This window comes from Grampus griseus, assembly GCF_964374135.1.
Source record: "Grampus griseus genome assembly, chromosome: 17".
In the NCBI taxonomy this organism is placed as follows: domain Eukaryota; kingdom Metazoa; phylum Chordata; class Mammalia; order Artiodactyla; family Delphinidae; genus Grampus; species Grampus griseus.
Genome location: NC_139011.1, coordinates 35522803 through 35548490, shown reverse-complemented (window position 1 = coordinate 35548490; position 25688 = coordinate 35522803). Strand labels below are relative to the sequence as shown.

General features: G+C 36.8%; 1 protein-coding gene across 1 annotated transcript in view; it reads right to left on the bottom strand.

Moving 5' to 3' along the window:
• Positions 1 to 5783: 5783 nt before the first annotated feature.
• Positions 5784 to 25688, bottom strand: part of YWHAZ (tyrosine 3-monooxygenase/tryptophan 5-monooxygenase activation protein zeta) — a 32842-nt gene continuing 12937 nt past the window's right edge. The window contains exons 3-6 of the mRNA XM_082674393.1: positions 13174 to 13297; positions 12229 to 12392; positions 12053 to 12148; positions 5784 to 7985 (exon numbers count right to left, since the gene is read on the bottom strand). Coding sequence (XP_082530519.1) covers positions 7926 to 7985; positions 12053 to 12148; positions 12229 to 12392; positions 13174 to 13297 — 444 coding nt within the window. The 3' untranslated portion in view covers positions 5784 to 7925. The remainder of the gene's footprint in view (positions 7986 to 12052; positions 12149 to 12228; positions 12393 to 13173; positions 13298 to 25688) is intronic.

Below are 25688 nucleotides of genomic sequence, written 5' to 3'. Positions count from 1 at the left end.
ACAAGACTTTATTCTCAGGAAAAAATAGTTGCTGTTTTGTGTCATTAGGCAGAAAAGATTTTATTTCCTGGGAAAAGTAAAATTCCTCATTGTTAGTGTTTTGCTTTAAAGTTCCTTGAAAGAAAGAAAAAAAAATGAAACAAAAAAATCAAGTAGGAAATAGGAACATGTTTTCTTAGTTTGTTGAGCTGGGTTTTAGTTCTAAATTAGATTACTGGCCAGATTACTCAACTACCTGTTCAATTCATTTTTTTCAGTGTCTTTTTAATTTTTTTCATTTTTGTTTCTATTCTTTCTTTCACCTTCTTAATATATCAAACACATTTTATAACTTCTTTCAGATGGCTCTTTCACTCAAGCTCTTGGTGAGCTAATCCTTTGTCTTTTGCAGACTCACCCTTGTCATTTTTCACTGAGCTGAGATTGTTTTATAAGTGGGGATGAAGATCTAATTGCACTTCCTGTTAAAGCTCCTTTCCTTTGTGGTCCACTACTGGAGGGACTTGTGGGCAGCTTCATTCTCCATGTCCTCACCTGGCCCACTCCTCCCTCAGCCACTGGCTGCACTCGCTCCACCGCGGTTGCCTTGGGTGGAGGGCGGAAAAGGTCTCACAGGATGGAACCTGAAGGAAACTAGGCACTGCTCTCCTCTGACCATGACAGTTGTTACAGCCAACTTTCTTAGTCACTCGCTGATTCTTTGGAGACAAGTCACAGGTTAGATCTTGAGCACTCTCACCATCAGCTGCTGCTGCTCTGCCCCTCAGACTATGGTACAGGGATCCTATCCAGGCAGCCCTTTTAGGCCAAGTTCCTTGTCTTGATCCTGGCTTCCTGGAAACACGTCTACATTCTTCGCCTCCACAAACCCTGAGAGAGCGGACGATTTCTTAATGCAGTTACTTCTCACGGCTCTGCCATCAGCATTGCCAGCTAGACACTATCTCGACTTGAGAATTTCCAATGAGCCTAGCTTCACTCTGTGTCGTATATTAGATTCCAGAATAGTTTGTGAAGTGCCCCCCTCCTCTCCTCCACTGAGCAGGCAGGTGATGCTGGAGGGACATGCCCAGCACTCTAAAGCATTCTCCAAAGAAATTGTCTCATTTCCAATTTTTCTGGCTCTTCTACCTTGATCCTTCATAAGACCCTCCAAGTATGGACTAAAGTCACCAAAAATGACTTTCTGGACACCTCTCTTGGAAATCCTGGGAAAGAAAATAAAGGACCAACAACCATATGTCTATTTGACCTAGTACTGTTTATGGATCATATAAGTAGATTTTGTACTTTAAACTCAAGTCAGTAGACTTTCCCTACAGAAGCCAATTAAGAACTCTTCAATCCAAGAGAAGATGAGGAAAAAATATTGAAAAATTTAAGACTTGGCTATACATAGGGTACGATAGGAGATGCCTCAGTGATTCAGGACTGAATGCAGTATGTTTCCTCTAAAGGTTAAGAAGTGAGGAACCTTAGGCTGAATCTGCTGGCTTGGCTGGTATGACAAAATTCCTCAGGCCTCACAAGGACAGACTCAGAACGTGCTACCAGAAGTTCTTGAAGACTTTCCTCTTTCGAAACCCTTCACTTTTCACTTGCTTCCGTATTTCCTAATACAGCCTTCCCAGCTCAGTCATTCTGCCCAGATCTCTGGTTCTTGCTTCACGCTGCTGCGGAGTTAAATGGAAAGGATCGTAGGACAGTTTTAGGGTGTAATGTATGGGGCAGCAATTTTTAAGTCTCTATTGACAGTTTCACATGCTGTTTCATCAAACTTGCTATTTTTCATATTTTAAAACTGTGCCAATCTCTTTACCATTCAAGCAAGCCTTTGACTAATGAATTTATTGGCCTACTGTACTGTCTCATTTAGTTCCTTTCCTTTCTGTGACTTCTCATGCCCAGAACTGGATTAATCATAGTCCTTGTTTCACCCGTTCTTGAATGGATCTTTCTAATGAGTATTTGTGAACCCACCGCCCTGCTCCCAAGCTGATAACTTACACTTACCTTGTCTTCCTGACCTAGCCTGTCCCCCTGCTTCTCCTCCAGTTAACCTCTAAATTTTGTACTTGTCATTCATACCCTTGGCAAAGGAAAGTTTTGTCACATATTATGTACGCCTAAGCATAAGATCTGCTCATTTTTGAACTTTATAAAGATATTGTACTGTTTTATGTAGTTTACTGGGGCTATTTTCCCCTCAATATTGTTATTAAAATTCAACCATGTTCCCGACTGGACTATAGTTGACTTATTTTCACAAATGAAGACGATGTCATCAGGAAAATATCCATTTCCTTTCAATGAACATTTGGATCGTCTCCAATTTATTCGAATTCAAATTGTGCAGCTCTGAATAATCTTTTTCAATTTCCTGAAAGCACACATGCAAGTATTTTAAATACTTAAAAAAGATATGCTCAACAGAGAATTGCTCAGTTGTAGAGATGTGGAATGTTCAACTTCACAATACCAAATTGTTTTCCAAAGGGATGTACTAATTTAAACTCCCATCAGCAATGTATGAGATCTCCATCCACAACTTCTCTAACGTCTGGTATGGCCAGACTTTCAAACTATGCTAATCAAGATTGTGGTCTTGGTTTGCATTTTCCTGGTTAAGCCTCTTTTCATGTATTTATTGATCAGATATCTCTTCTATAAAAATGCACTTTTAAAATCTTTGTCCATTTTTCTATTTTCTTGTAATTCTTTATATATTTATACCAACTTTTTGTCCACTAGGTTTTTTCTCAGGTGCTTCTTTCCACTTCCTGATATAAAAATTTCTATGCAATTGAATTTATATTAACGTTCATATATAAAGATCCTGAATTTACATATAATTTTTCTAGTTAGGTTTTCTATGTCCATCTTAAGAGATTCTTCCTCACAAACTTCAAGGTCAGCAAGTTATTCATTTACATCTTATGAACATTCCAAAGTTTGCTTTTAAATCTTTCATTTTTAATTTGACTTTTGCCACGCCTCGTGGCTTGCGGGATCTTAGTTCCCCAACCAGGGATTGAATCCGTGCCCTCGGCAGTGAGTCCTAACCACTTGACTGACAGGGAATTCCCTGGATTTGATTTTTATGCATGGCAGGAGTTAAGGAAAACAGTAGAAACGGCATTCATTAAAAATACAAACAAACAAAAACCCCCATAAAATCATGTGTTACCTTTCTTCTCTTGACACACTAGAAGTTCTAAAGTACCTACCTGTTTCCAAACTAAACCAGGATCATTGTGAAAAACCTTTTGTGACAGGTAAACTTTATCATTAATCTCTGCTTGGGAAACATGATCTGCTGAGCAGATCCACAAACTTTTGTTTTGCAGACTGAAGTTCTCAAGTTTAGAAACAGCTTTTATTTTTGGGGGCTGGGGGCCGCCATGGTTTTACACGCCCTTGTTTTCCCAAACGTTACACATTCCCTCTCCTCCTATAGATTTCAGCAATGTGGACACTAAGTTATTACAGCTCATGAAGTAAATGCATATCCCTGGGCTTTAGAAATTAGAATCCCAGAGACTGGGTGCTGGGAATAAGCACTTTAACCCTGATTTGATCAAAAGCATTAGAAGTGAAAGCCACTTGCCTGTTACTTAGAAAGCAGAGCCTATTTCTTCTTCCTACACTCTCTCACAGAGTTCCTCACCTGTGAGTGCACGGAAGTCGTCTTTAAATTCTCCTATCTTGATGCCTTTGTTCATACGCCGTCGGATACCATCCATTCTGCAAGTCTGACTCAAACATAAATCTTCTCTGAAAAGTCCTTCTTAATCACTCAGAACAGTGACTGGCCCTAACCAACCTCCGATAATAAAAAAAAAAATGTAAGCCCCTACTGAAATACTGATAGGTTTTAGAAGTTCTTGAATTGGAAATAAATTTACTACGGACAAGTCTTCGACTAACATTAGTTAAGTTTGGTCTTTCAGACATTTTATGAAATGGACTTATAAGAAAAAAAGTACTCATCACCAACGGAGTCCCTGGCATCACCTAGGATTGATAATAGCTGTGCCTAAATATATGCATTCAATATATTCTTGGTTTCTGCATCCAAAAGACACATATGCTTGCTTGACCAGCAGGATGGTTGGATGTTCTTACAAACTGAGTAATTATGGTACACAGGTCAGAAGCATATGTCTTCCAAATAGTTGGTCTACCATCAAGTTTTGAAATACTTGGGGGTTGACAGTCATACATATCAAAGGACCCAGGTGAGTAGCATAACCAGACTTGGATGTATACAAGCAACATTTTTAAGGTTAGTTTTCAGACTTTTAAAGCAGATCTACCACTGTGTTGGGTTCTTGAATACCATGTTGTTATCCAAGAGTATCAGTTTCCTTAGAGGCCTGTTGTAAAGTTTCTAAAAAAACAAAAAACAAAAATCCTACAAAGACCCAGCAGTATCTTATGTTTAGGTCTCCAGTCTATTAAAAGGAACTAGAATTAATCGAGATTGTGACTGCTATAGGTCACACTAAAAATAACAGAAAAGTACTTTACAGATGCAATTTTCAGAAAAGTATCCAAGTCCAGCCATTTTCCAAGGGCCCCGTCTAAGCCACCACCTTAAGACTGTAGATATTTCAATTCCACCACTGTAATTTCCTATATGGTGTATAACGAAGTATAATAAAGCAATTTATTTAATGATTCCTTCACCTTTTCCCACAGGAAGGTGTGTATCTCTTAGCACCAGTTAAAGTTCCTCACACACTGCAGGCTCTCGTGCAGTGACTATGATGTACTTGAATCCAAACACACTGCCATTCTCTCCTAATGGAGAGAAACCATTTAAATGATGCCACCACCGCTGAAAAGGGTCACATTCTTAGATCTACATTCAGAGCCTCCTGAAGATATTTAAACATCTCACCATTTTTAGAGTTCCCAAATTATTCAATCAAGTTGAGACCTGACCTCAAATAATCTAAGATTGCAGATTACAAATTGGCTTTAACTAGTTTTAAAATATGTACTGGGCCATGGCAGGATTGGTGACTATTTTTAGGGAAGACAGGAAAAGGACTGAGCTCCTATAGTTACTAAGCCACTTGACATTACATTCTTTTAATTCTTTTGCTCCCCCACACCAATTTCTATCTTCATCACACAAAAAACTAACAGCTATTAACTGGAAAAGCCAAGACCATAGGCCAAAGTGGCAGCAAAATCCATCCTTTTAACTGATCACACTCCTGCCCACTCTCAAGGCACAACTCTGAAGTGGACATAATACATTTAACAACTCCAATACTACACACACACACCAAATACATTACATTGCTGGAGTCTCCAAATTCCTGAAACTGTTGACAGAAACAGACATGAAGCCTGAATTTGGGGCAATTTAAGAAATGTTATAAAAAATTTATTGTTCAAATCTCAAGGCAAAAAAATCTCAGGTTGAAATCTTCCTTTATCTACTGGGCACTACTATGTAGAAACCTATTAACACCTAATATTAATGAAGTATTATCACAATTTATTTCAGAATCAAAGTAGTAGATAAGACTGAGGCACATAAATAGGCAAATGAGAAAAGCTTTAGATTTTATTTATAATTTACTTGAATAAAACCCATCTCCTCAGTCTTACTTCATTCTCCATAGCTATAAAATGATTATTTCATGTCCTTGGCCTGGGGGTCAGGAAAAATCAATAGAAAAAGAAAAGAGCTGTGTGTGAAGATGCATTATGATGTTGTCCCAAATGCATAAGAGATCTTTTTCTCCTTGAAAGAAAGACCCCAAGGCCTCCATTGCACTTTTATTTGAATGTAACATTTGGGACAATTGTCCCAAAGGGCTGATATTTCCCAATTTAATCTGAGGTCATAATAAAACAAGCAACAAAACAGTATTCGGGATTTCAGTTCTCACCCTTATCATCAAGACTCACTGCCTCCCATCATCAGTATTTATTGAGCATTTACAGTGTACTAGGCACAATAGAACATACAGAAAACATTGTCCCTGCTCTCAAGGAGCTTACATTCTAAAAGAAAAAAAAATACACCTCTTTTAAAATGGTATTTTTGTTTGGTGTTTTCTGCAAGGTACTGAGGAAATAGCTTGTAGGGTGAGCTTTGGGTATAACTTAGCCCCATCATTATTCAGAGAGGAAGAGGAAGGATTTTAAAGGCAAAGACAATGACAGACCATTCAGGATAGGTAGGGTTTACAGGGAGATAAACACAATCTCATCAACTAGGGAGAGATTTGCTGCAGTGTATAGGATGAGGGAAATAGTTTGTGGGATGCAAGCAAAGGAAGCAGGGTATCCTTAGGCATTGAGTGGAGCCAGAAAGATCATGCGGCCTTTTCCCCAAGAACATGGCCACCAAGTAGGAACGGTTGGTGACAAGACACAAGGCTTAAAAAAGGTAATCCTGTGCACCTGACAAATAGAAAGAATAAAAGATCAAAATTGAAGGCAGGCTATAAGAGTATCAAGAAATTCTTAAAAACAAAAGTGATTTGGAAGCACGAAACTTACAGTTAATGCTACCCAATGTCATGATGGGCCAAGAACATTGCAGCTTCCTAAGTTAGAAAATGCCATATACCAAAATTTTAAATGGAACACATTACTTTTTTTTTCATTCAATCCCCCTGTCTCTGGAAAAAAAAAAAAAATTTTTTCAGGGGGATGGGGAAGTAGGGACATGGTTGGGAACAGTAGTAGCTATCTTAGTAGTATTTTGCTGTTATGATAAACTTTGTATTCAAACTTAGTAAAAGCCCATTTAGCTGCCAAGAGGGAATAAGGAATAAATTTCCAAAAATGTACAATTTTCTTTAGAGAAGTTTCAGAACCAAAAGACTAATTTACATGAAAAGCTGTAGAGAAAGTAGTTGAAAAGTCCATTCATAAAACTTTTATTCCACTTACATGAACTTAATACACATGTTCTTAACAATTATGCTTGGATTGTTCATGAAAATCTCATAAGACATTAAACAAAGCTAGCCATCATCTCAAGTTATTTCCCTGTTAACTATTTTTACAGCACATGCATGTTAGGCAAGTATCAAAAAAAAAAAAACCCAAAAAACAAAACAAAAACAAAACAAAACAAAACCCACAAAAGCAAAAAAAAACCTAAAAAATGTTAAATACATGGGTTTTTTGTTTTACTGCTGCGCTTGATACACATGAAGTAATGAATATCAAGCAATTCATTTTTACTGCATCTTTACTTGTACATTTGTTCTTAGGTTGCCTAAAACATTTAAATACAAATAAAATGAGTGTAGCAAAAATAATGAAAGCAAACAGCAGTTAACTTTACAAATAATGGAATGTGAACCGTTTCTGCCCTTATCCAGAGTAAATTGAGTCACAACTAAAGGAACGCTTCTGTAGCTGTAGTCAATGGTGTGCACATTGAGACTTGAGTATTCCACAGATAACACATGGTTTAACATGTAATATCCATGGGGTATCTATTTCTACTATAGCCTTATAAGTGCTCCAAACCTTAAAGTACCCACAGCTACACCTGTGACTGGAACCAATTATCCCTTTTATTCCCCACCAGGACAAACCAATACGAGGCAGTTTTCTTTGCTTAGACATGGAAGCAGTTTTAACACTGGCCCTTGTGAAGCCACAATGTACCAAAAGTACTATGCCAAACATTTATAACTTGTATAAAAATTCCACATTCCCATATTGGCCACCTCAAGATGAAAACAGATAACTCCCTAAATGTTAACTGGCTCTACTCCCCTAATATTAAACATAAAAACCACATGGGAAATATAGAAATTCAAATAGAAGTAACATAAACCTGTCATAAATCGTAAACAAAAAACTATTTGTGGGACAGCATGGATGACAAATGGTCTACTGTGTAAATTTTAGAATGAGGCAGACAAAAGTTGGAAGGCCTTTTAATTTTCCCCTCCTTCTCCTGCTTCAGCTTCGTCTCCTTGGGTATCCGATGTCCACAACTAGTTAAAAGAGGAAGGGGGGGGAGGGAGGGAGGGAGAGAGAGAAATTTTAGTATATTTCAGTTTAAAAAAACCTTAATATATATGCCAAAGTACCAGAATCTAAGCAGTTTTTGTTGGAAGGCTTTCTTTAAAAAATTGCAGCATTTAAGATAGCTTCAAGATGTAAAACGCCTCCAGGGAATTATATTCAATATCCTGTGATAAACCACAATGGAAAATAATATGAAAAAGAATGTATATGTGTATAACTGAATCCCTTTGCTCTATAGCAGAAATTAACACAACATTGGAAATCAACTATACTTCAATACAATAAATTTTAAAAAAAGATATAAAAGACATCAACATAATACATTTATTTCCTCCCTAATCATTCTGTAAGCATAGTAAGTACACAACAGAGTTGTCTTCAAATAACAAAGTCAGATACAGGAAATTCTTGGTTATTCATAGGTGAAGAAAAAGTAGAAGAAATCATAGAAACACTACAGTTCTAAATATCAATAGCTATCAGAATAGTAGATTGTCCCAAATAGCCCCAGTGAGAGACGGATGTGTAAGTTTAGTGCAACTAAACCAGAATCATCAAATTCAGTCCCCATGCTCAAGGAGCTCAGGCTGACTACTTTCCCCTGGTAGACTTTAGACTGCCACTCTAAAGAGAATACCACACTCTATGAAACTCAAGAGTCAGGATCAAGTCAGAACTAAAATACAAATTTAACTAACATTTTTAGTTTACAAAAAAAACACAAAAACTACCTTTGTGAATTTGTCTGATTCAAAATAAATAGATGAACACAAAACAGTATGGTCAGAACCAAATCTTCGAAGAGGTAAAAACTGAATTGTCCCATAGTAGTAGGCCTATGGTGTCTACTAATTTTTAGATTGTTACAGTTTTTCAGCAGTTTAAAAAGATGATTTCAAAATTATCTCAGCTGTTTCAAATATTTTTTTTACAAGTCTTAGCACTCTATAATGATTTTTAGAGGAAATTATAAAAGGATTGTTTCAAGATACCTTAAATTTTATATTGCTTATACACTGCAGAATGAAGGGGGGGAAAGCTCAATATTTTTCTATCCCCCAAATCACCCATTAGTTTTATTTATTTATTAACCAAATATGTTACTGGCCTGGAAAGGAGACTTCTTTGAACATCATACAGTTATCTGAATGACCTAGAAGTCTGTAAGCTTCTATTAAACTGGTGGTCTTGTAAGACAAGATGGAATTATTTTTTTATCATCTCTTTCCAGTTCTTTCATGGATCCTGTTTTTTCCATATAAACATTAAAATTTTGATGAAGGATATTTATATTTCTCTTCCTAGGGTTATGTGTTAACAATACTGGTCAACCAGATCCAGACTCAGATACTAGATAGTTTTGACAAAATTTCTTTACTTGACAGATAAGTGATCCAATCAACCTATAACGATAACAGGCAATACGACAAGAGCTCAGAGAAGGCACATAGTAAATAGTGACAGAATCAGAATCAGAACCTTGGTTTTCTTCTTACTCAGCTGTTGTAATACGCTCTTCATGCTATACTGATACCAAGATTCAGCTAGAAGTATATATTTCAGATCAGACCTTCTCAAAAAGTGATAACACAACTCAGTAGTGACTAGGTCTCAAGTTCTACCTTTCAGAACTATCTCATCATTTCAAACCAGAAAAATTTGAAAAATTCTTAATATTAAAATTAGCTAACAAACTGAAGTGCTTCTTTCATTTGATATACATAAAAAGATTCATTCTTTAAGGAACTCTATACCTTATCCTCTTGACTGAAATAATCTCCAGAGTGTGTAGGGAGCCTCCAATTATACTTTCTAAAATAATTTTCAGTGTTTAATAATAAACAAGTACATAATGACATTCAAAAAACTGCTGAGAATATAACTGGTTCAGAAAATTGGCAATGGGCTAGATAAAATAAAGCTGAGAAAAGTTAAATGTATACAATGATGATGTACAGTCCCCAAAACAAATGCCCCAAAGCTAATAAAAACCAGTAGCACTAAACTATAATCTTCATTCCTAGCTCTTTATCTGGCACACAGAAGATACTTGCTACTTTTTTCACCCAAGCCTCAAAACTTCAAATTTAATATTCATGTGAAGGAGAAGAATGTGAAAACCTATGGGACCAAAGAGACATATCAACCAACTGCAATATATAGACTATTTGGATCCCAATGTAAATAAAAAACTGTTGGAAGAAAAAAAAAAAAAGACAATACAAAGAAACACAAAAAGACAACTGGAAATTGAATGCTAGAAATTTAATATTATTAAGGTATTAACTATATATTTTTTCAGTGTGGTACTGGCATTGTGGTTTTTTTTTTTAGTCTGCAGTATACCAAGGACAATCATGACCTGCCACAGTAAGTCATTTTTTTTTTTTTTACTAAGAGACTAGGCAAAATAGATGTCCACTTGGACTCTGTAGAGTATCTGAAATTTTGTAACTAAAGTTATTAATGCCCTACCATAGCTACAAAAATAGAGAAGCAACTTTATGGTCACTGTTTTTAATGGAATTTAAATATGAAGAGAGGGCTTCCCTGGTGGCACAGTGGTTAAGAATCCTCCTGCCAATGGAGGGGACACGGGTTCAATCCCTGGTCCGGGAACATCCCATATGCCTCGGAGCAACTAAGCCCGTGCACCACAACTACTGAGCCTGCGCTCTAGAGCCCGCGAGCCACAACTACTGAGCCCACGTGCTGCAACTACTGAAACCCGAGTACCTAGAGCCCATGCTCCGCAACAAGAGAAGCCACCGCAATGAGAAACCTGCGCACCGCAACTAAGAGTAGCCCGACTTGCTGCAACTAGAGAAAGCTCGCACGCAGCAACGAAGACCCAACGCAGCCAAAAATAAATAAATAAATATGAGAACTTAAGGGACTTCCCTGGTGACGCAGTGGTTAAGACTCCATGCTCCCAATGCAGGGCACCCAGGTTCGATCCCTAGTCAAGGAACTAGATCCCACATGCATGCCACAACTAAGAGTTTGAGAGCCACAACTAAGGAGCCCGCCTGCTGCAACTAAGATCCAGAACAACCAAATAAATAAATAAAAATTATTAAAAAAAAAAGAGAACTTAAGTATGCTTTTGATACTAAAAGCAAAACTCTTCTGTGACTAAAATGGAAAGAAAAGAATCAACTATATTGAAATGAAAAATAAAACGGCTTATGTAATTGAAAGTTCAAAACCATGAATTACAAAGTCATTTTAAAAACCAGAATTTTTGGGCTTCCCTGGTGGCGCAGTGGTTGAGAGTCTGCCTGCCAATGCAGGGGACACGTGTTCGTGCCCCGGTCCGGGAAGATCCCACATGCCGCGGAGCGGCTAAGCCCGTGAGCCATGGCCACTGGGCCTGCGTGTCCAGAGCCTGTGCTCCACGACGAGAGAGGCCACAACAGTGAGAGGCCCACATACCGCAAAAAAAAAAAAAAAAAAAAAAAAACCAGAATTTTAACAATGGCTATATGTAACTAATGAAAAGATACATTTTTAGTCCTTAGTCTAATATTTCAGTTTCTGTAAGATGGTTTTCTTCAGAGTTTTAAAAGCAGATAGAATCTTACATTAAAAAAAAAAGAATAAAAAAAGCGAATATAAAAATAAACTGAGTCACACGAATTTTTTGTTTCCAGTGCATATAAGTTATGTTTACACCATACTGTAGTCTATTAAGTATGCAACAGCATTATGTCTTTAAAAAAAACCAATGTACATACCTTGTTAAAAAAATACTTTATTGCTAAAAAATGCTAATCATCAACTGAGCCTTCAGCAGTTGAAATTTTTGCTGGTGTAGGGTTCGAAACACTGAAAATTACCAAAATGTGAACTCAAGAGACATAAAATGAGCAAACGCTTTTGAGAAAAACAGCACCCATAGACTTGCTCAACACAGGGTTGTAACAAACCTTCAATGTGTAAAACTCGTAGTATCTGCGAAGCACAATAAAACAGAGGTATGCCTATAATCTCTTCGCCATGTTAACCGCTCATGATGCTGGTATGTACTTACTGTCAAGTTGTCTCTCAGTAACTGCATTATTAGTGTGCTGTCTTTGTATGACTCTTCACTTAATGTATCAAGTTCAGCAATGGCTTCATCAAATGCCTGTGATAAAAAAAAATACATTTCAATGCTCCAATAATAATGATTACTAAATTTCCACATAACAGGTAAAAAATACATACCGTTTTTGCAAGAGAGCAGGCTTTCTCAGGGGAGTTCAGAATCTCATAATAGAACACAGAGAAGTTAAGGGCCAGACCCAATCTGATAGGATGTGTTGGCTGCATTTCCTTTTTGCTGATTTCAAAAGCTTCTTGGTATGCCTGCTGTGATTGATCCACAATCCCTGGATAATAAAATGCACCAAAATGTATCGATAAAAGTTTGCACTTCACCTTCACCCCTCAAACCAAACCTTTACTATCCAATTATAAACTCTGAAATATTAAGCTGTAGCAACCTTAACTGATTAAGGCTCCTCAATTTAAAAGAAAAAAAAAAGAAAAGCTTCGTTTGGAAAACTACACTAGCCATTGATCAATGTCAAGACAAAATAACTCTAACCATCTCAGTATTATTTTTAATAATTAGTTTGTACTGCTCTACAGTTATACTATAACCACTATTAAAATTGTGAGGAAACATTCCTATACATAAAATTGGCTTGTTAACAAGCATACATTTCAGAATACCAATTATTCAGCAGTAGATATATAGTTGACCCTTGAACAACAAGGGGTTTAGGGATGACAACTCTTCATGCAGTCGAAAATCTGAGTATAATTTTGTAGGCGGCCCTTCATGTCCAACCTTGGATCATGTAGTACTGTAGTATTTACAGAAAAAATCTCTGTGTAAATGGACCTGTGCAGCTTAAATCTGTGTTCCTCAAGGGTCAACTGTTTAGTTGAAGGAAGGACGGGGGGAGGGAAGAAGGGGGGGGAGGGAAGAAGGAGGGGAGGGGAGGGAAGGAACAAAAGAGAGAGAGAGAGCGCAAAGTCCATTATTACTCTTCATTTAGTGCTCTGAACAATTAAAAAACAACAGAACAATTCTCTAACTCCAGAAGGGACTCCTTCCGTGCCGTGTCATTTTCTAGGCGCCCAGCGCAGGCTGAGGCAGCATACCTTTCTTGTCGTCACCAGCAGCAACCTCGGCCAAGTAGCGGTAGTAGTCTCCTTTCATTTTCAAGTAGAAGACTTTGCTCTCTGCTTGTGAAGCATTGGGGATCAAGAACTTTTCCAAAAGAGACTTGGGAAGAAAAGAAACAGTCATAATAAGACTAAAATATTTACAAAACTGAAAGAATCTGCATTTTTTAAGAGCATACTATAGCCTAAGTTATAAAACTTTAATACCCAGTCATTGCCAATAATACAATTTTTGAATGCTGTAGACTCGTAAATTTGTGGTTTAAGAGCAGAATGCTTTGGACAGTAATACTTAAAATTTGAAATTAGTGTTCAGCTTATTATTTAAGGATGATAATTTGAATATTGGCATCTCCCCCACAGTGCTATCAATTTACATGCTGATAAAGACTGCATGTTTCAATGAATGTGAAAGCATGATAGCTCATAATATTATATTTGTTATTATGCTTTATTATTATATTATTTAACAAAATGGCAAACTTTTCATTTTCAAGGTAGTCATGACACTAGAATGCAAAGAACATAAGAGATTAACTTTTTGGTACTCTGGAGGAATATATGACTTAAGCAGAAACCGATAGTATAATAGACACTACCAGAGTCCATGACAGAGGAAACAGAACAAAAGAACAAAACGTCATTTATAAGACTACAATTAAAGTAATACCTCACAACAGGTAAAAAGCTGTTCAAAGTTTTATTTTTCCTAACTAAATTAAGACACTGGTAGGAGTATGAGAATTAAAGATCTGAAGAGTAAACCTTTAGTTTCATTAAAGTGATTTTCAGCTAATAAGATACATATTTACCGATCACCCCAAACGGGTTAAACTTCATTCTACGTAATTCTGTTCAAAACTATAACAATCTAAGCTAAGTAAATCCTAACATGCTAATAATTATATTCTACAACGGATTTAAAGAAAAACTTGATTTCACTGTATTAGGGGGATAAGGCACAATAAACTAGTATTTTTTTTTTTAAGGGGGAGAAAGATAATTCCAGTAGTAGAATTAGGCAAAAATTTTTTTTTTAAACACTCCACTTCTTCCTACTAAATACACTCTAGGAATCAAGGTGAAAGTCAATTTTCAACTGGGCTTAGCCCCAAACAATTCTCAATTTTTACAAGGAAAAAGGGTATCTAATTCTTGGTTTCTATTCTTCTGGTAGTAACCCAGTAGTTTATATAGCACCTACTTATATGCCAAACAGGCTGAAAAATGCTTTTAAATAGTAACTCTAACTTTGTATGTCTACCTCATTATGTTCCAAATGGTGAGTGGGAGAGTAAGCTTTAACCCGGCTTCTCCCCCTTTCTGCAACTTAAGCAACAGATACTCAGATGAAGTGGGTAGTTCCAAGTTGGCAGTAGGAGCAGGTTGCAATGCATTACAGGAAAGGGTTGGAGATGAGAATTCAACCTGAAATAATGTTTCCTGTGATTATTAACTGATATTTGAAACCGTTGGCCTGAAATCAGAAGACCACTTTGGTTAGGATAACAAAATTCTTACTACACCACACCCAGACTTTCATATTCAAAGATCTCTCAGCTGCAAAAGTGTTTTGGAATTCATTCATTCATTGATTCATTTAAACTGTGAGGCAGCTTCTAGTGTGAAATCTCAACCAAACTAGAAATAAAGGAACCCTCTGGGCTTGGAAGACCACTGCTTCCTCCGAAGAAGGAATGCCTATAACCTAAGACTTGGCAAAATTCAAACTTCCCGTCATTTTGTCCTTTAAACACCATCATCCTCTTTGAGGCATGAACACTCTGTGAACACTATAGCTGCTCTTTGGGGATCTGCGGATCTGCCTAAACAGCAAAAGATAGTTCCATTTAGTATAGTAAGTGTTTTTTTTTAACTTAAGAAACAAATGACCAGGCTTTTTCAAGTTTTATATCTTAATACAAAATGCATTATTCATTCCACTATGGGAGACGGTATAGCATAATGGCTTTGGATTCAGAAGTCTAGGTTTAACCTGTGGCACTCCACACTTGGAAGGACAAATTCCACTTTTGACTGGCTAGGCTAAAAGTTAGACTATGAAGTCCAACTAAGGAAAAAGTGTATTGAGATTAACCAGAATTCACAAATCTCTTCAAATTAAATAGCGGGAAAAATATATATAAATCTAAAGAAGGTTCCATGTACAATTCGATTGTGAACTGCTCTCTGGCTCATTTATATATATTTAAGATTGACAAAGAATATTTTCAAACGAAAGAAGTGACAACAAGTAAAAGCCTAACCATGAAATCAATTCTCTACCTAGGCATTTCTGTTTCGTATTTTACTGCTTCAACATATTTTTTACATTCATTTATTCTTCAATACTTAAATGGACCGGGCTAGGCACTGAGAATAGTGAGCAAGACAGTCTCTAAGTCTGAGGATAAAATGTCTAGCAGGGAAGACAACAGAAACAGAATAACACTGCCTCATCATGTCCTTCACTTTTCAATGACTTTTATCTAACCCACTGTATATATGTAAAGATGAGGGCCACAAACATGTGCAGTTAGTTAAGGGTGAATCACTTAAAATGTAAAACTTTAAAGTATACGTCCGAAAACTTGCAGAAGTTATTTAGGCAAGGTGTCAATAAATGTCATAAGAAATTGTAACTCATCTTTTATGAGTAATAACTTCTATATCTCTAAAAACTGTTGTTTTACATTTGGGTAACCCACACTGAGAATTTTTTAAATTAGCAATTAAGCACCTCTTCCCTCAAGCTGAACACTGAATTTAGCCATAACATCTGATTTAAACAATAACAACGGCAAAAACTACTTTAAAGCTATTAACCAGAACCTACAAGTAACAAGAAGGCAAGATACCAGCAGTCAGGCTGTTTATTGGCCTAATGATAGACTAAAAGGACGAAGGATCAACAGTGGCGAATGTTTCTGGTAAAATGCTGACTACAAGAAGTTGAAAAAGCAAACTCATCACATTGTACCCATTAAATGAATACGTGCAGTTCTTTGTATGTCAATTATACCTCAATAAAGCTGTTAAAAATAAAAGAGTTGAGAAAGGGATGAGAAATTTTTTAAATAAAAGAGTTGAGAAAGGGATAAATGACAAACTTTTAAAATCTTCTGATGACATAAAGGTAAGAACCATTAAAATTTAAAAAACAAAAAGCAAGATAGACTGGATTAAAGATTAAATTTGGTTCAAAAAGCTAACTATGAAAGAACAGAATGTCCTCCACCAGTTCCCCTACCATCCCTGTTCATGTATGCCACTCCTCCTGTCAAGAGGTGGAATTCATTTCCTTTCTCCTGAGTCCGAGTTAACTTTGTTGTCTTGCTTTAACCAACAGAATGCGGTGAAAATGACTCCTGTTCCAGTTCTAGGCCTAATCCTTAAGAGGACTAGCAACTTCCCCTTTTGCCCTCTTGGAACCCTAAGCCAGCATTAAAAAAAAACAAAAAAAACCTATCTTTTAAAAAATTTTTTTAAGGTTTTTTTTCTTTCTTTTTTTCTTAAGTTAATTTATTTTATTTTTGCTGTGTTGGGTCTTCGTTTCTGTGCGAGGGCTTTCTCTAGTTGTGGCAAGTGGGTGCCACTCTTCATCGCGGTGCGCAGGCCTCTCTTGTTGCGGAGCACAGGCTCCAGACGCGCAGGCTCAGTAGTTGTAGCTCACGGGCCTAGTTGCTCCGCGCCATGTGGGATCCTCCCAGATCAGGGCTCAAACCCATGTCCCCTGCATTAGCAGGCAGATTCTCAACCACTGCACCACCACGGAAGCCAAAAAAAAAAAAAAAAAAAATCTATCTTGCTGGAGAGAAAGGTCAAGTCAGCCCCAGTCATGAAACATGTTTAGTGAAGCCATTTGGATATTTAAGCCCCAGCTGAAAACAGCAATGAGTGACCACAGCCAACACCATGTGAAAAACTGTCCAAAAGAATCCAGACAAGCCACAGAGTTACAAAACAGAATAAATCACTGTTTTAGTTTTGATCGGTTTGTTATGCAGCAATAGACAACTGAGAAAAATAATAAAAACATCATTTTCAATAATAAACATGCCATTCTTGATACTTAATCATTTTACATGGATTAATTTGATCCTTCCATAACCTTACCTATGAGGTACAAACTACAATTATCGCCATCTCATAGAAGACAACAAATGGCGCCAAGCTCAAAAACCACAGCTAAGTTGTGACAGTACAACTCCAACCAGGCAATCTGACCTGTTCTACAACATTATTCTACGTTTTCTCTGCCTCAGCAGGATGATATGCCTACTAAGAAGGAGAATATGATTCCAAGATACCAATTAGAAATCAAAATGAAGGATGATGATTCAGTTCTACGCTGTGCTGAGGAAACCAAACCTAGAGTATATTGTTCCTTTAAAAATAGGGACTTCCCTGGCAGTCCAGTGGTTAAGACTCCAGGCTTCTACCACAGGGGGGGCATGGGTTCGATTCCTTGGCCAGGGAACTAAGATCCCACATGCTGCATGGCTCACCACCCCCCCAGCCCCCGCCAAAAGTATCAAGTCAGGATTTGACAAACTGGAGAGTATCCAGGAAAGCAAGCAAGAGTGTTGATGAAAACTGGAAACAGTCATGAAAACTGAAAGAATATGACATGAATGGCTCCAGAAGACAAGACTAGTTAAATCTGGGCAGAGGCAGATTTCTGCTCAGTATGAGAAAGCTTACGAAACAAATTCGGAATAGGCCATCTCGTCAGATAGCAAGTTCTACTCTTCTTACAGAGATTTTCAGGAGAAATGAGAAAAATCACTATTTTTTAGAGGAGATTCACAAATAAGATGTGGTCTCATTCAACTCTAAGATATGGAAGATATAGAGTTCACTGAATTAAGTTAATTGTAACACTACAGAGGTGATTAAGTATGTTAATTTATCAAACTAACCAAAGAGAAATAAAAGTTCAATTTTCCGGATTTAAAAGCCAGAGGAGAAAGGCAAATGTAGGGAGAAGACCATGATGGAAATAAAAACAGGGGGAAAAAAGGAAGCAGCACTTATCAGAAAGCAGCAGTGACAAGAAAAACTGGAGAAGAGAAAATGAAGAGAGGAAAGAACTAATAGCTATTTTCAACATACAAAAACTTCAGAAAATACCCTGTGCTAAGTATACAACTTCCTATAGTTCATTCATGTTGTAGTAGTAAAGTGGAGGTGATGACAACTGTGGGACATTGTGAGAATCTAAATTTAAAAGGAGACATAGCATTAATATAAGGAAAGAAGCAAATGAGGTGTCACAATTTCTACTTATAAAATAATGGTTAGGCTGACTACTGATGAACCTTCCACTTGTAAAATTCTCCATATAACACTGACTTTCTAATCTAAATGTAATTTATAACAGAAAAGGATTTTCAGGTCAAACACAAACTTTAATAACATCTTACACTCAAGCACTTAACTGAGACTACAATGTTAATATTGAGCTGATCTCCATTTTAGCCAGTCAGAGAAAAAAATAACATGAAGGAGCATGTAGCCTGGAGTCAGTACCCACGGCCCGCATGTACATTCCATTGGTAAAAACAGTCACTTGCCTGCATTTAAGAGGGACACTGGGAAATTTGGTTTAGCTGTGTGCACAGGAATTAGAGGGGAGCCTCAGTTTTATTAAACAGATAGCAGTTTCTGTCACACAATTGATGGAAGCATTTTTTCTTAGTTACTGGTATTGATTATGAATTATTAATATGAAATTGAAAAGAACTAGTGAAAATGGAAAAATGGTATATTTTGTAGAAAAAATTAAAAAGCTAAATCTTTTTATAATCACTACCTATATGGTTTTTTAAAAATTTTCACATCAGCATTATATGCTAAATATGAACGTTAAAATGTTATCACACAACAGGGAGGGAGTAGTTACTTGTCTGAAGAGCAGTTGTACTGTATATAGTGTCAATACGGATCTTGCCGAAATAGAATTTGTTTTAGAGATTCACAGTAGTTCCCCTCAAGCAGTTTAAAAAAATGTTTTTGATGACAGCTACTGTCTTTTAAAGATAACCATGGCCATTTAAAAATACCTAAAATTAATCTGCTGAATTAGAGTTAATGCATATTCTGACTTTATACAGTAGCCATCCCCATTTAACATTATGTGGGATTGAAAGCATGAAGCCCACATCTGAAATGTCTCTGTAAATGGTTTATAATCCAGAGCTAAATACATGCTATAGTTCTGGAGAGGGCGCTGAACCTTAATCTAATCAATGGATAAATTATGTGGAGCTTGAGATTTTAGAGTTAAAAGATTTTTTTTTCCTCTACAGCACCATGTACAATTAACCTCTTAGGTTGTAAGAACACTTAAGATATGGGGTCAAGTAATGATTTTTTCCCCCAAGCCAGTCAATTTACCCAGGGCAGAATATATTAACAATAGTTTCTAGCACGTGCTCGATCCAAAGATGGTCTACATAACATCAATGCTTTGACTCTGGAGTGGATTAACATTAAGGAACCACACAAACTGACAGGTTATCTAGTTCTGACTGCCCTTCTTGAGCTAGGCTCAACCTGCCCCCACTAGGAATTTCAATAAACATTCAATTCTAACTGTGGTCAAATATTTCTAATAAAAAGTCTGTAAACTGAAAATCCATCTCTATTCTCGTGATATACCTCTCTCACTGTCCTTTAATATGATTACAGCTGGAAATTAAGAAGAGTAAAATATCAAATCTGTAGGAACAATCAAGACTACAAACTATCTAAAACACCAAAACTGCAGCCTGAGCTGGTGGCAAGGCCCTAACCTCTGGGCATCCAAGCACTTCTTGGAGCAACAGATTGGTGTAATAGAAACAGTATAAACTAAAATCAGGAAGACCTTAAATCCCACTCTCATCAATTTTGAGATTTCAGGCAAGTTAATCTCTCAGAGTCTTAGTTTTCTCATCTATTAAAGAAATAAATTTAATTTTATAAAATGATTTTTTAAATAAAAAATATATTTACAAATGATTAAAATGAAAATCTACTTCAAAAGGCCGCTACGAGGTCTAAATGAGAGTATAGTTTATATATACAGGAAAGCACCAATCACAGCTCCTACTCAGTTAGATGTAAATATAAGACATGGGGATCTTGACAACCAAAAAATCTGCTTTAGTGCACTTGTACTCTCAACTTTAGTACTTCAGTTCAGGTTCCGTAATCAAAAATTTGTGTATCTAATAAGAGCGGTGAAATAATGCACAAAAAACTTTCATTTAAAAACACAAGATTAAAGAGGGCGGGGACATGCTGAGCTCTGGGCTTTCCCACCTGGTTTTGTGGTGCCTCCTGAAGGTTCTGATGAAGGAATACACTGAAGTAATTACAGCAAAACAAAAACAAAAACAAACCTACAGGATTAAATTATATCAAAGTACATAAGATAAAGGAAACATTTTCTGTTAGTACTTGTTCTTCTTACAGCAGACTTGTAAAAGGCACAAGCTTACACTGCTTACTACCTATGTTCAAATCCCAGTTCACTGCTTACTAGCTATGTCAACTTGATGAAGTTCTGAAATTTCTCTGGGCCTCAGGTTTCTCATCTGTAAAAGAGACAGAAAATAGGTGTGACCTCATGAATCTCCCCCCAGCAGGACTCCCAGGGGTCCACAGATCACTCTAAGAACTGTTGACTGACTTAATCTGTACCATTCACCTTTCAATATACCCAGCTCTAACACTATGTTCTCCCTCAAGCCAATTCTCAAAAATATTCAGTTTAGTCTACATTTTCTGTACCTCTCAGGTCTGAAGAGCTTTCAACTGAAGGAAAAACAAAAGGAAATATCCCAATTTCTGTCAATATCAACAATGGACTAGCTAAATAAATTGCTACACTCATCAAACACTATACCGACGTTAAAAAGAATGCGGTAAGTGCCAGTATGGAATGAAGCATAAGATATACAACAAAGTGTGTGGGTTCAACTTACAGAACAGTTTGTATATGATCCTACCTGTGTATATTCTTCAAGGACAGAACTGTTTGAGTGGGCACTGCAAGTTCCCAGGAGGATACAAAAAAGATTAGACATTACCTCTGAGGAAGTGGGATGACATCAGAAGAGTTTTGTTTTTTGAACTTTATATCCTATGCTCTGCAACATGTTATCCAGAGCAAGTGTAATTTAAAATAATTATGATTTTGCACCTTTGACTTTTCACATACGTATTCTTAATCTACTTATAGGCTCCTTAAAGACAAACGTTTTGCACATATTAGGCACTCAAACATCAAATCCCCAGGCCGAATTTGTAGACTAATTTGAACTGCTTCATTTAAATATAGCAGAGGAAACTTAGAACAATCTTAAAGGAGAAAAGCCTAACATCAAGACTATCAAAAGTTCATCATCTTACCAAACTTCTAAATATATAGTTAAGATAAAATGTAGTAAAAATTGAGGTTGATATTGTAGGTTACATAATGAATATTTCGCTCAAAAAGGAACAATGTTCTGATTCTTTAAAGACCTAGAAATTGCTCAAAAATGACAGGTGTTTGGGTGCTGTACTAAGCACATATATTCAGAAACAGCAGCCAAAGGGCAGCCAAAGCATACCCTAATATGCTTTCAGGACCCTTGGATAAGCGCCAGGTACTATGTAATGCCTCTGGAGGGGGCAACTAAGGGAGACAAACAACTACAAAGCTTCACCAGAGATAGGGTGGGAGGACAGTTCGAAGCAGCAAGGTAGAGTAAATTTCTTTGCAAGTCAGGACACCTAGATTTTGGTACTACAACTCTGCCACCAAGAGGAGTGATGGGAGTTTCAAACAAAAATCATGACACCTCCTCATTCGATTTTCTTGTGTTTCACAGTAGCATTCATTTCAAAACCTTCCTTCTAAATTTCACCCCAGGAAAGCTTCTCTAACGCACTGAACACGTCCCGCCCCCCACCATTCCTCACTTGTCCTTTCCTTTTTTTTCTTAAATGGGAATCAGACAATGTAGAGAGTAAGGGTCCTTAGACTAAACTTTAAAAAATTAACAAGAACTCATTGTAAACCATTTATATATTTATTTCAGCCCTAAAGAATGACCACCTGCCACTATGCAAATTAAATCACTGGGCTAGTGGCTGTGATTTAGCTTGTCAATTAGAATACATGAAGCCAAGTAATGAAAATGTATTTCAAAGGAAAATCACAAGTTATAGAGCTGGGATTTTTCCCCCTTTCAAAAGAGTAATCCATTCATTATAAAATTGCATTACCCATTTAAAAAGGACTTTGGCAAACTATACTTAGTTCTAACCTTTGATAAAGTAATCATACTTATGGGGCATCTATCTTAAAAAAAAAATTGATACTTTTGCACCACAGGGTGTTTTTAGAAGTCCTCCCTGCTGTTTAAATTAGAAAATATAATGTCCTACCTAAAGACAATGGTTTGGTAACAGAACAACATGTGTCTCCTAATATGATGCACCAAGGAGGGCACAATATCATTTCCAGGAATTCTTCCCCAAAATGCACAATCTGAGTTTACTCATGAGGGATCACCAGACAAATCCAAACTGAGGGATATTCTACAAAACAACTGGCCAGTACTCTTGAAAAAAGTGGCAAAAGGCAAGGACTGAAAAACTGATCCAGATTAAAGAAGAGTAAGGAGACATGACAATGAAATGCAAACTGTGATCCTGGATTGAATTCTGGACCAGAATTAGGCAATTATAGTGGTATAATTTGTAACTGCTATAGGTTATATAATAGTTTATTTTATCCATTATTTTATTAATTTATTGATTTTGATCATTATACTGTAGTTACACATGTTAACATTTGGGGAATCAGGTAAAGGATATACGGGAAAATTTGAACTTATTTCAAAATAAAAAGTTAAAAAATAAATGGTTAGAAAGGCAGTTTAATTACCATATGTAGAAGAGGCTATTTTCACTTTTGGTTACTTAATACTACACTTATATAAAAGTAAGTTTTAAAGAAAAACCTTCTTAATAGTGACTATTTCTAGGGGACTTCCCTGGTGGGGCAGTGGTTAAGAACCTGCCTGCCAGTGCAGGGGACATGGGTTCAAGCACTGGTCCGGGAAGATCCCCACATGTGGCAGAGCAACTAAGCCCTGTAACTACTGAGCCTGCGCTCTAGAGCCTACTGAGCCACAACTACTGAGCCTGCACGCCTAGAGTCCGTCCTCCACAACAAGAGAAGCCACCGCAATAAGAAGCCCGTGCACCACAACGAAGAGTAGCCCCCGCTCGCCGTAACTAGACAAAGCCCGTCAACAACGAAGATGCAGTGCAGCCAAAAATAAATAAATAATTTTTTTAAAGTGATTAAAAAAAAATGACTATTTCTGGAAGACGACATTATCAGTGAGTTCTGTTCTCCACTCTTATACCCTTTATGTGCTCATCTATGTTTTTCAAATTTCCTTATTGGCCTGGTACAACTTGTATTTAGGAGAAAAAAATGTCACAAAAATAAGTGATGTGTTTGCAAATTAAAATGAGGGGTGGAGAGGAGGTTCCCACTTTGTCTTGGAGAGTATTCCAACAATTGGTTATACTGTTAAATTCAATTTCCATTAATTAATATACATTAAAAAGTCACTAAGCAAACAGTAAATAGTCCCAGAATAATAAAGCAAAAGAATCAACCTCTAATGAGACATTTACGGACTGCAATTTGAAAACATAGCTGGGCAAGTGTCTCCTTTGACTTGATTTCACCAGATGTGTGCACAGGGAAGACCAAGCCTCTACAACCCATTGCTCTGTTTTAGACTGTACTATCATGGCCCTCTTCCCTGAACACAAAGGAAAAGAGGCCAGGATATAGATAGTGCGCTTTCATACCAATCAGGCACAAAAAATGCCGATGGCTAAAAGGGAAAAGGTGCCAAGAACTTGAGGCACAAGGCCCTCAAGTGTGATTCTTGCTATTTTCATTTTAAGTACAGAACCCTAAAATATAGTCTAAAACTAAAGCCATCACTTAAACAAAGTGGTAATTTTTCCAGTTATAAGATGGGATTTAACCTTCTCTAAAAAACACTTCTAACTTCTCTAATGTCCAACTCATTAAACAATTCAAATACATGAAATTCCAATGCAACAAAAATTGGGCACTCCTCGTAAATTAAATGCAACAGGATCTCTCCTAGATTAACAAACAAGCATACAGGTCATGCAACTGGACAAAGTCTTATTTTGCTTCAGCTTCTTGATCTGTGAAAATGAAAAAGCTAGGGTAGATGCTCCTTCAAGCCCCAAATCCAATGATTCTATAAAATTCACCTCCCAATTTATTATTCAATTAAAAAACTCAAAAGCCCCACAAATGTCATTTTAAATAATATCCCCAATATGAAGTTTAATTCAAATTCTATAGCACAACAGAGAAGTTCACAATTCTGGTCCTGCACAATTCCCTTGTGCACAGAGAATTTTCTCAGAACTTTCACTTTATTCTGTAGAGCCCCTGAGACTTTTATCATTCCTAAAGTCTCAAAATTCTAAAAGGCAAGCAGCTATTTTCATTGCAACGAAGGCCCATCAATTTAGAAATTATTCTCTTACTCCCTCTTGTGGCTGCATTGCTCTCCTTTCTTTCAATTGCAACTCCACCAGTTGCTCCACCAAAACTGCTAATGAATTAGATGGTGTCAAGAACTAATTTGGTACGTATTTGAAGACTTTCTGTGTAATGTTGGCACACAGTAAAATTTTAGGTATTCTATAAATGATAAAGTCATATAGATATGAAGGGACAGAGCTTCTTAACTTCAAGGATGGAACCATAGAGGACTCTGACCAGTCACTTAACTGAATGCATTTTCCACTAATAAGAAATAGATGGCAAATCTGCACCATCTAACTTTTAAAATAGCAACAAGGAATTTGATAAAGCCAAGATATATTATTCTATGGTGTTTAAGGAATGTTGAAACCAGCCTAAAATTTCATTTTAATTCCCGTTAAAAAGCCAGAGTAGTTTGGCTCCCTGATTCTTACCAAAAACGAAACAAAAGACAACCACATAAAAACTCAATGCTGATAGAAAGCCTGGTGTGTTCTAAAATTTTTTTTTTTTTAAATTAGTATTTTAGTCATATTCGAAATGTACGTCCTAAAGATTAAAAGATGGTGAAAAGTACCAAAAAGAAATTATTGAGCATTGAGTGATAACTGCTAAAACTGTCTGACACTAGGGTCCCCTTCCCCAGAGCCTTTCTCAGAGCTAGCATTAACGTTGACCTACTTGGGTTGAAGTTTCTCACCAATCAAGGCCCCATTTCCCAATATTTCCATCACAAAGCACTTTTTGTTTTAAAAACCTCATTTTTTATAGTGTTTTTTAAAACTTGCACATGCACATTGTGTGTTGTGTATAATTCCTTAGTGGGACCAGATTATCAGCCACTTTTAAAAAAGAAGGTTGAAGACCAGCTCTTCTGAATTTGACTAACACACAGTAC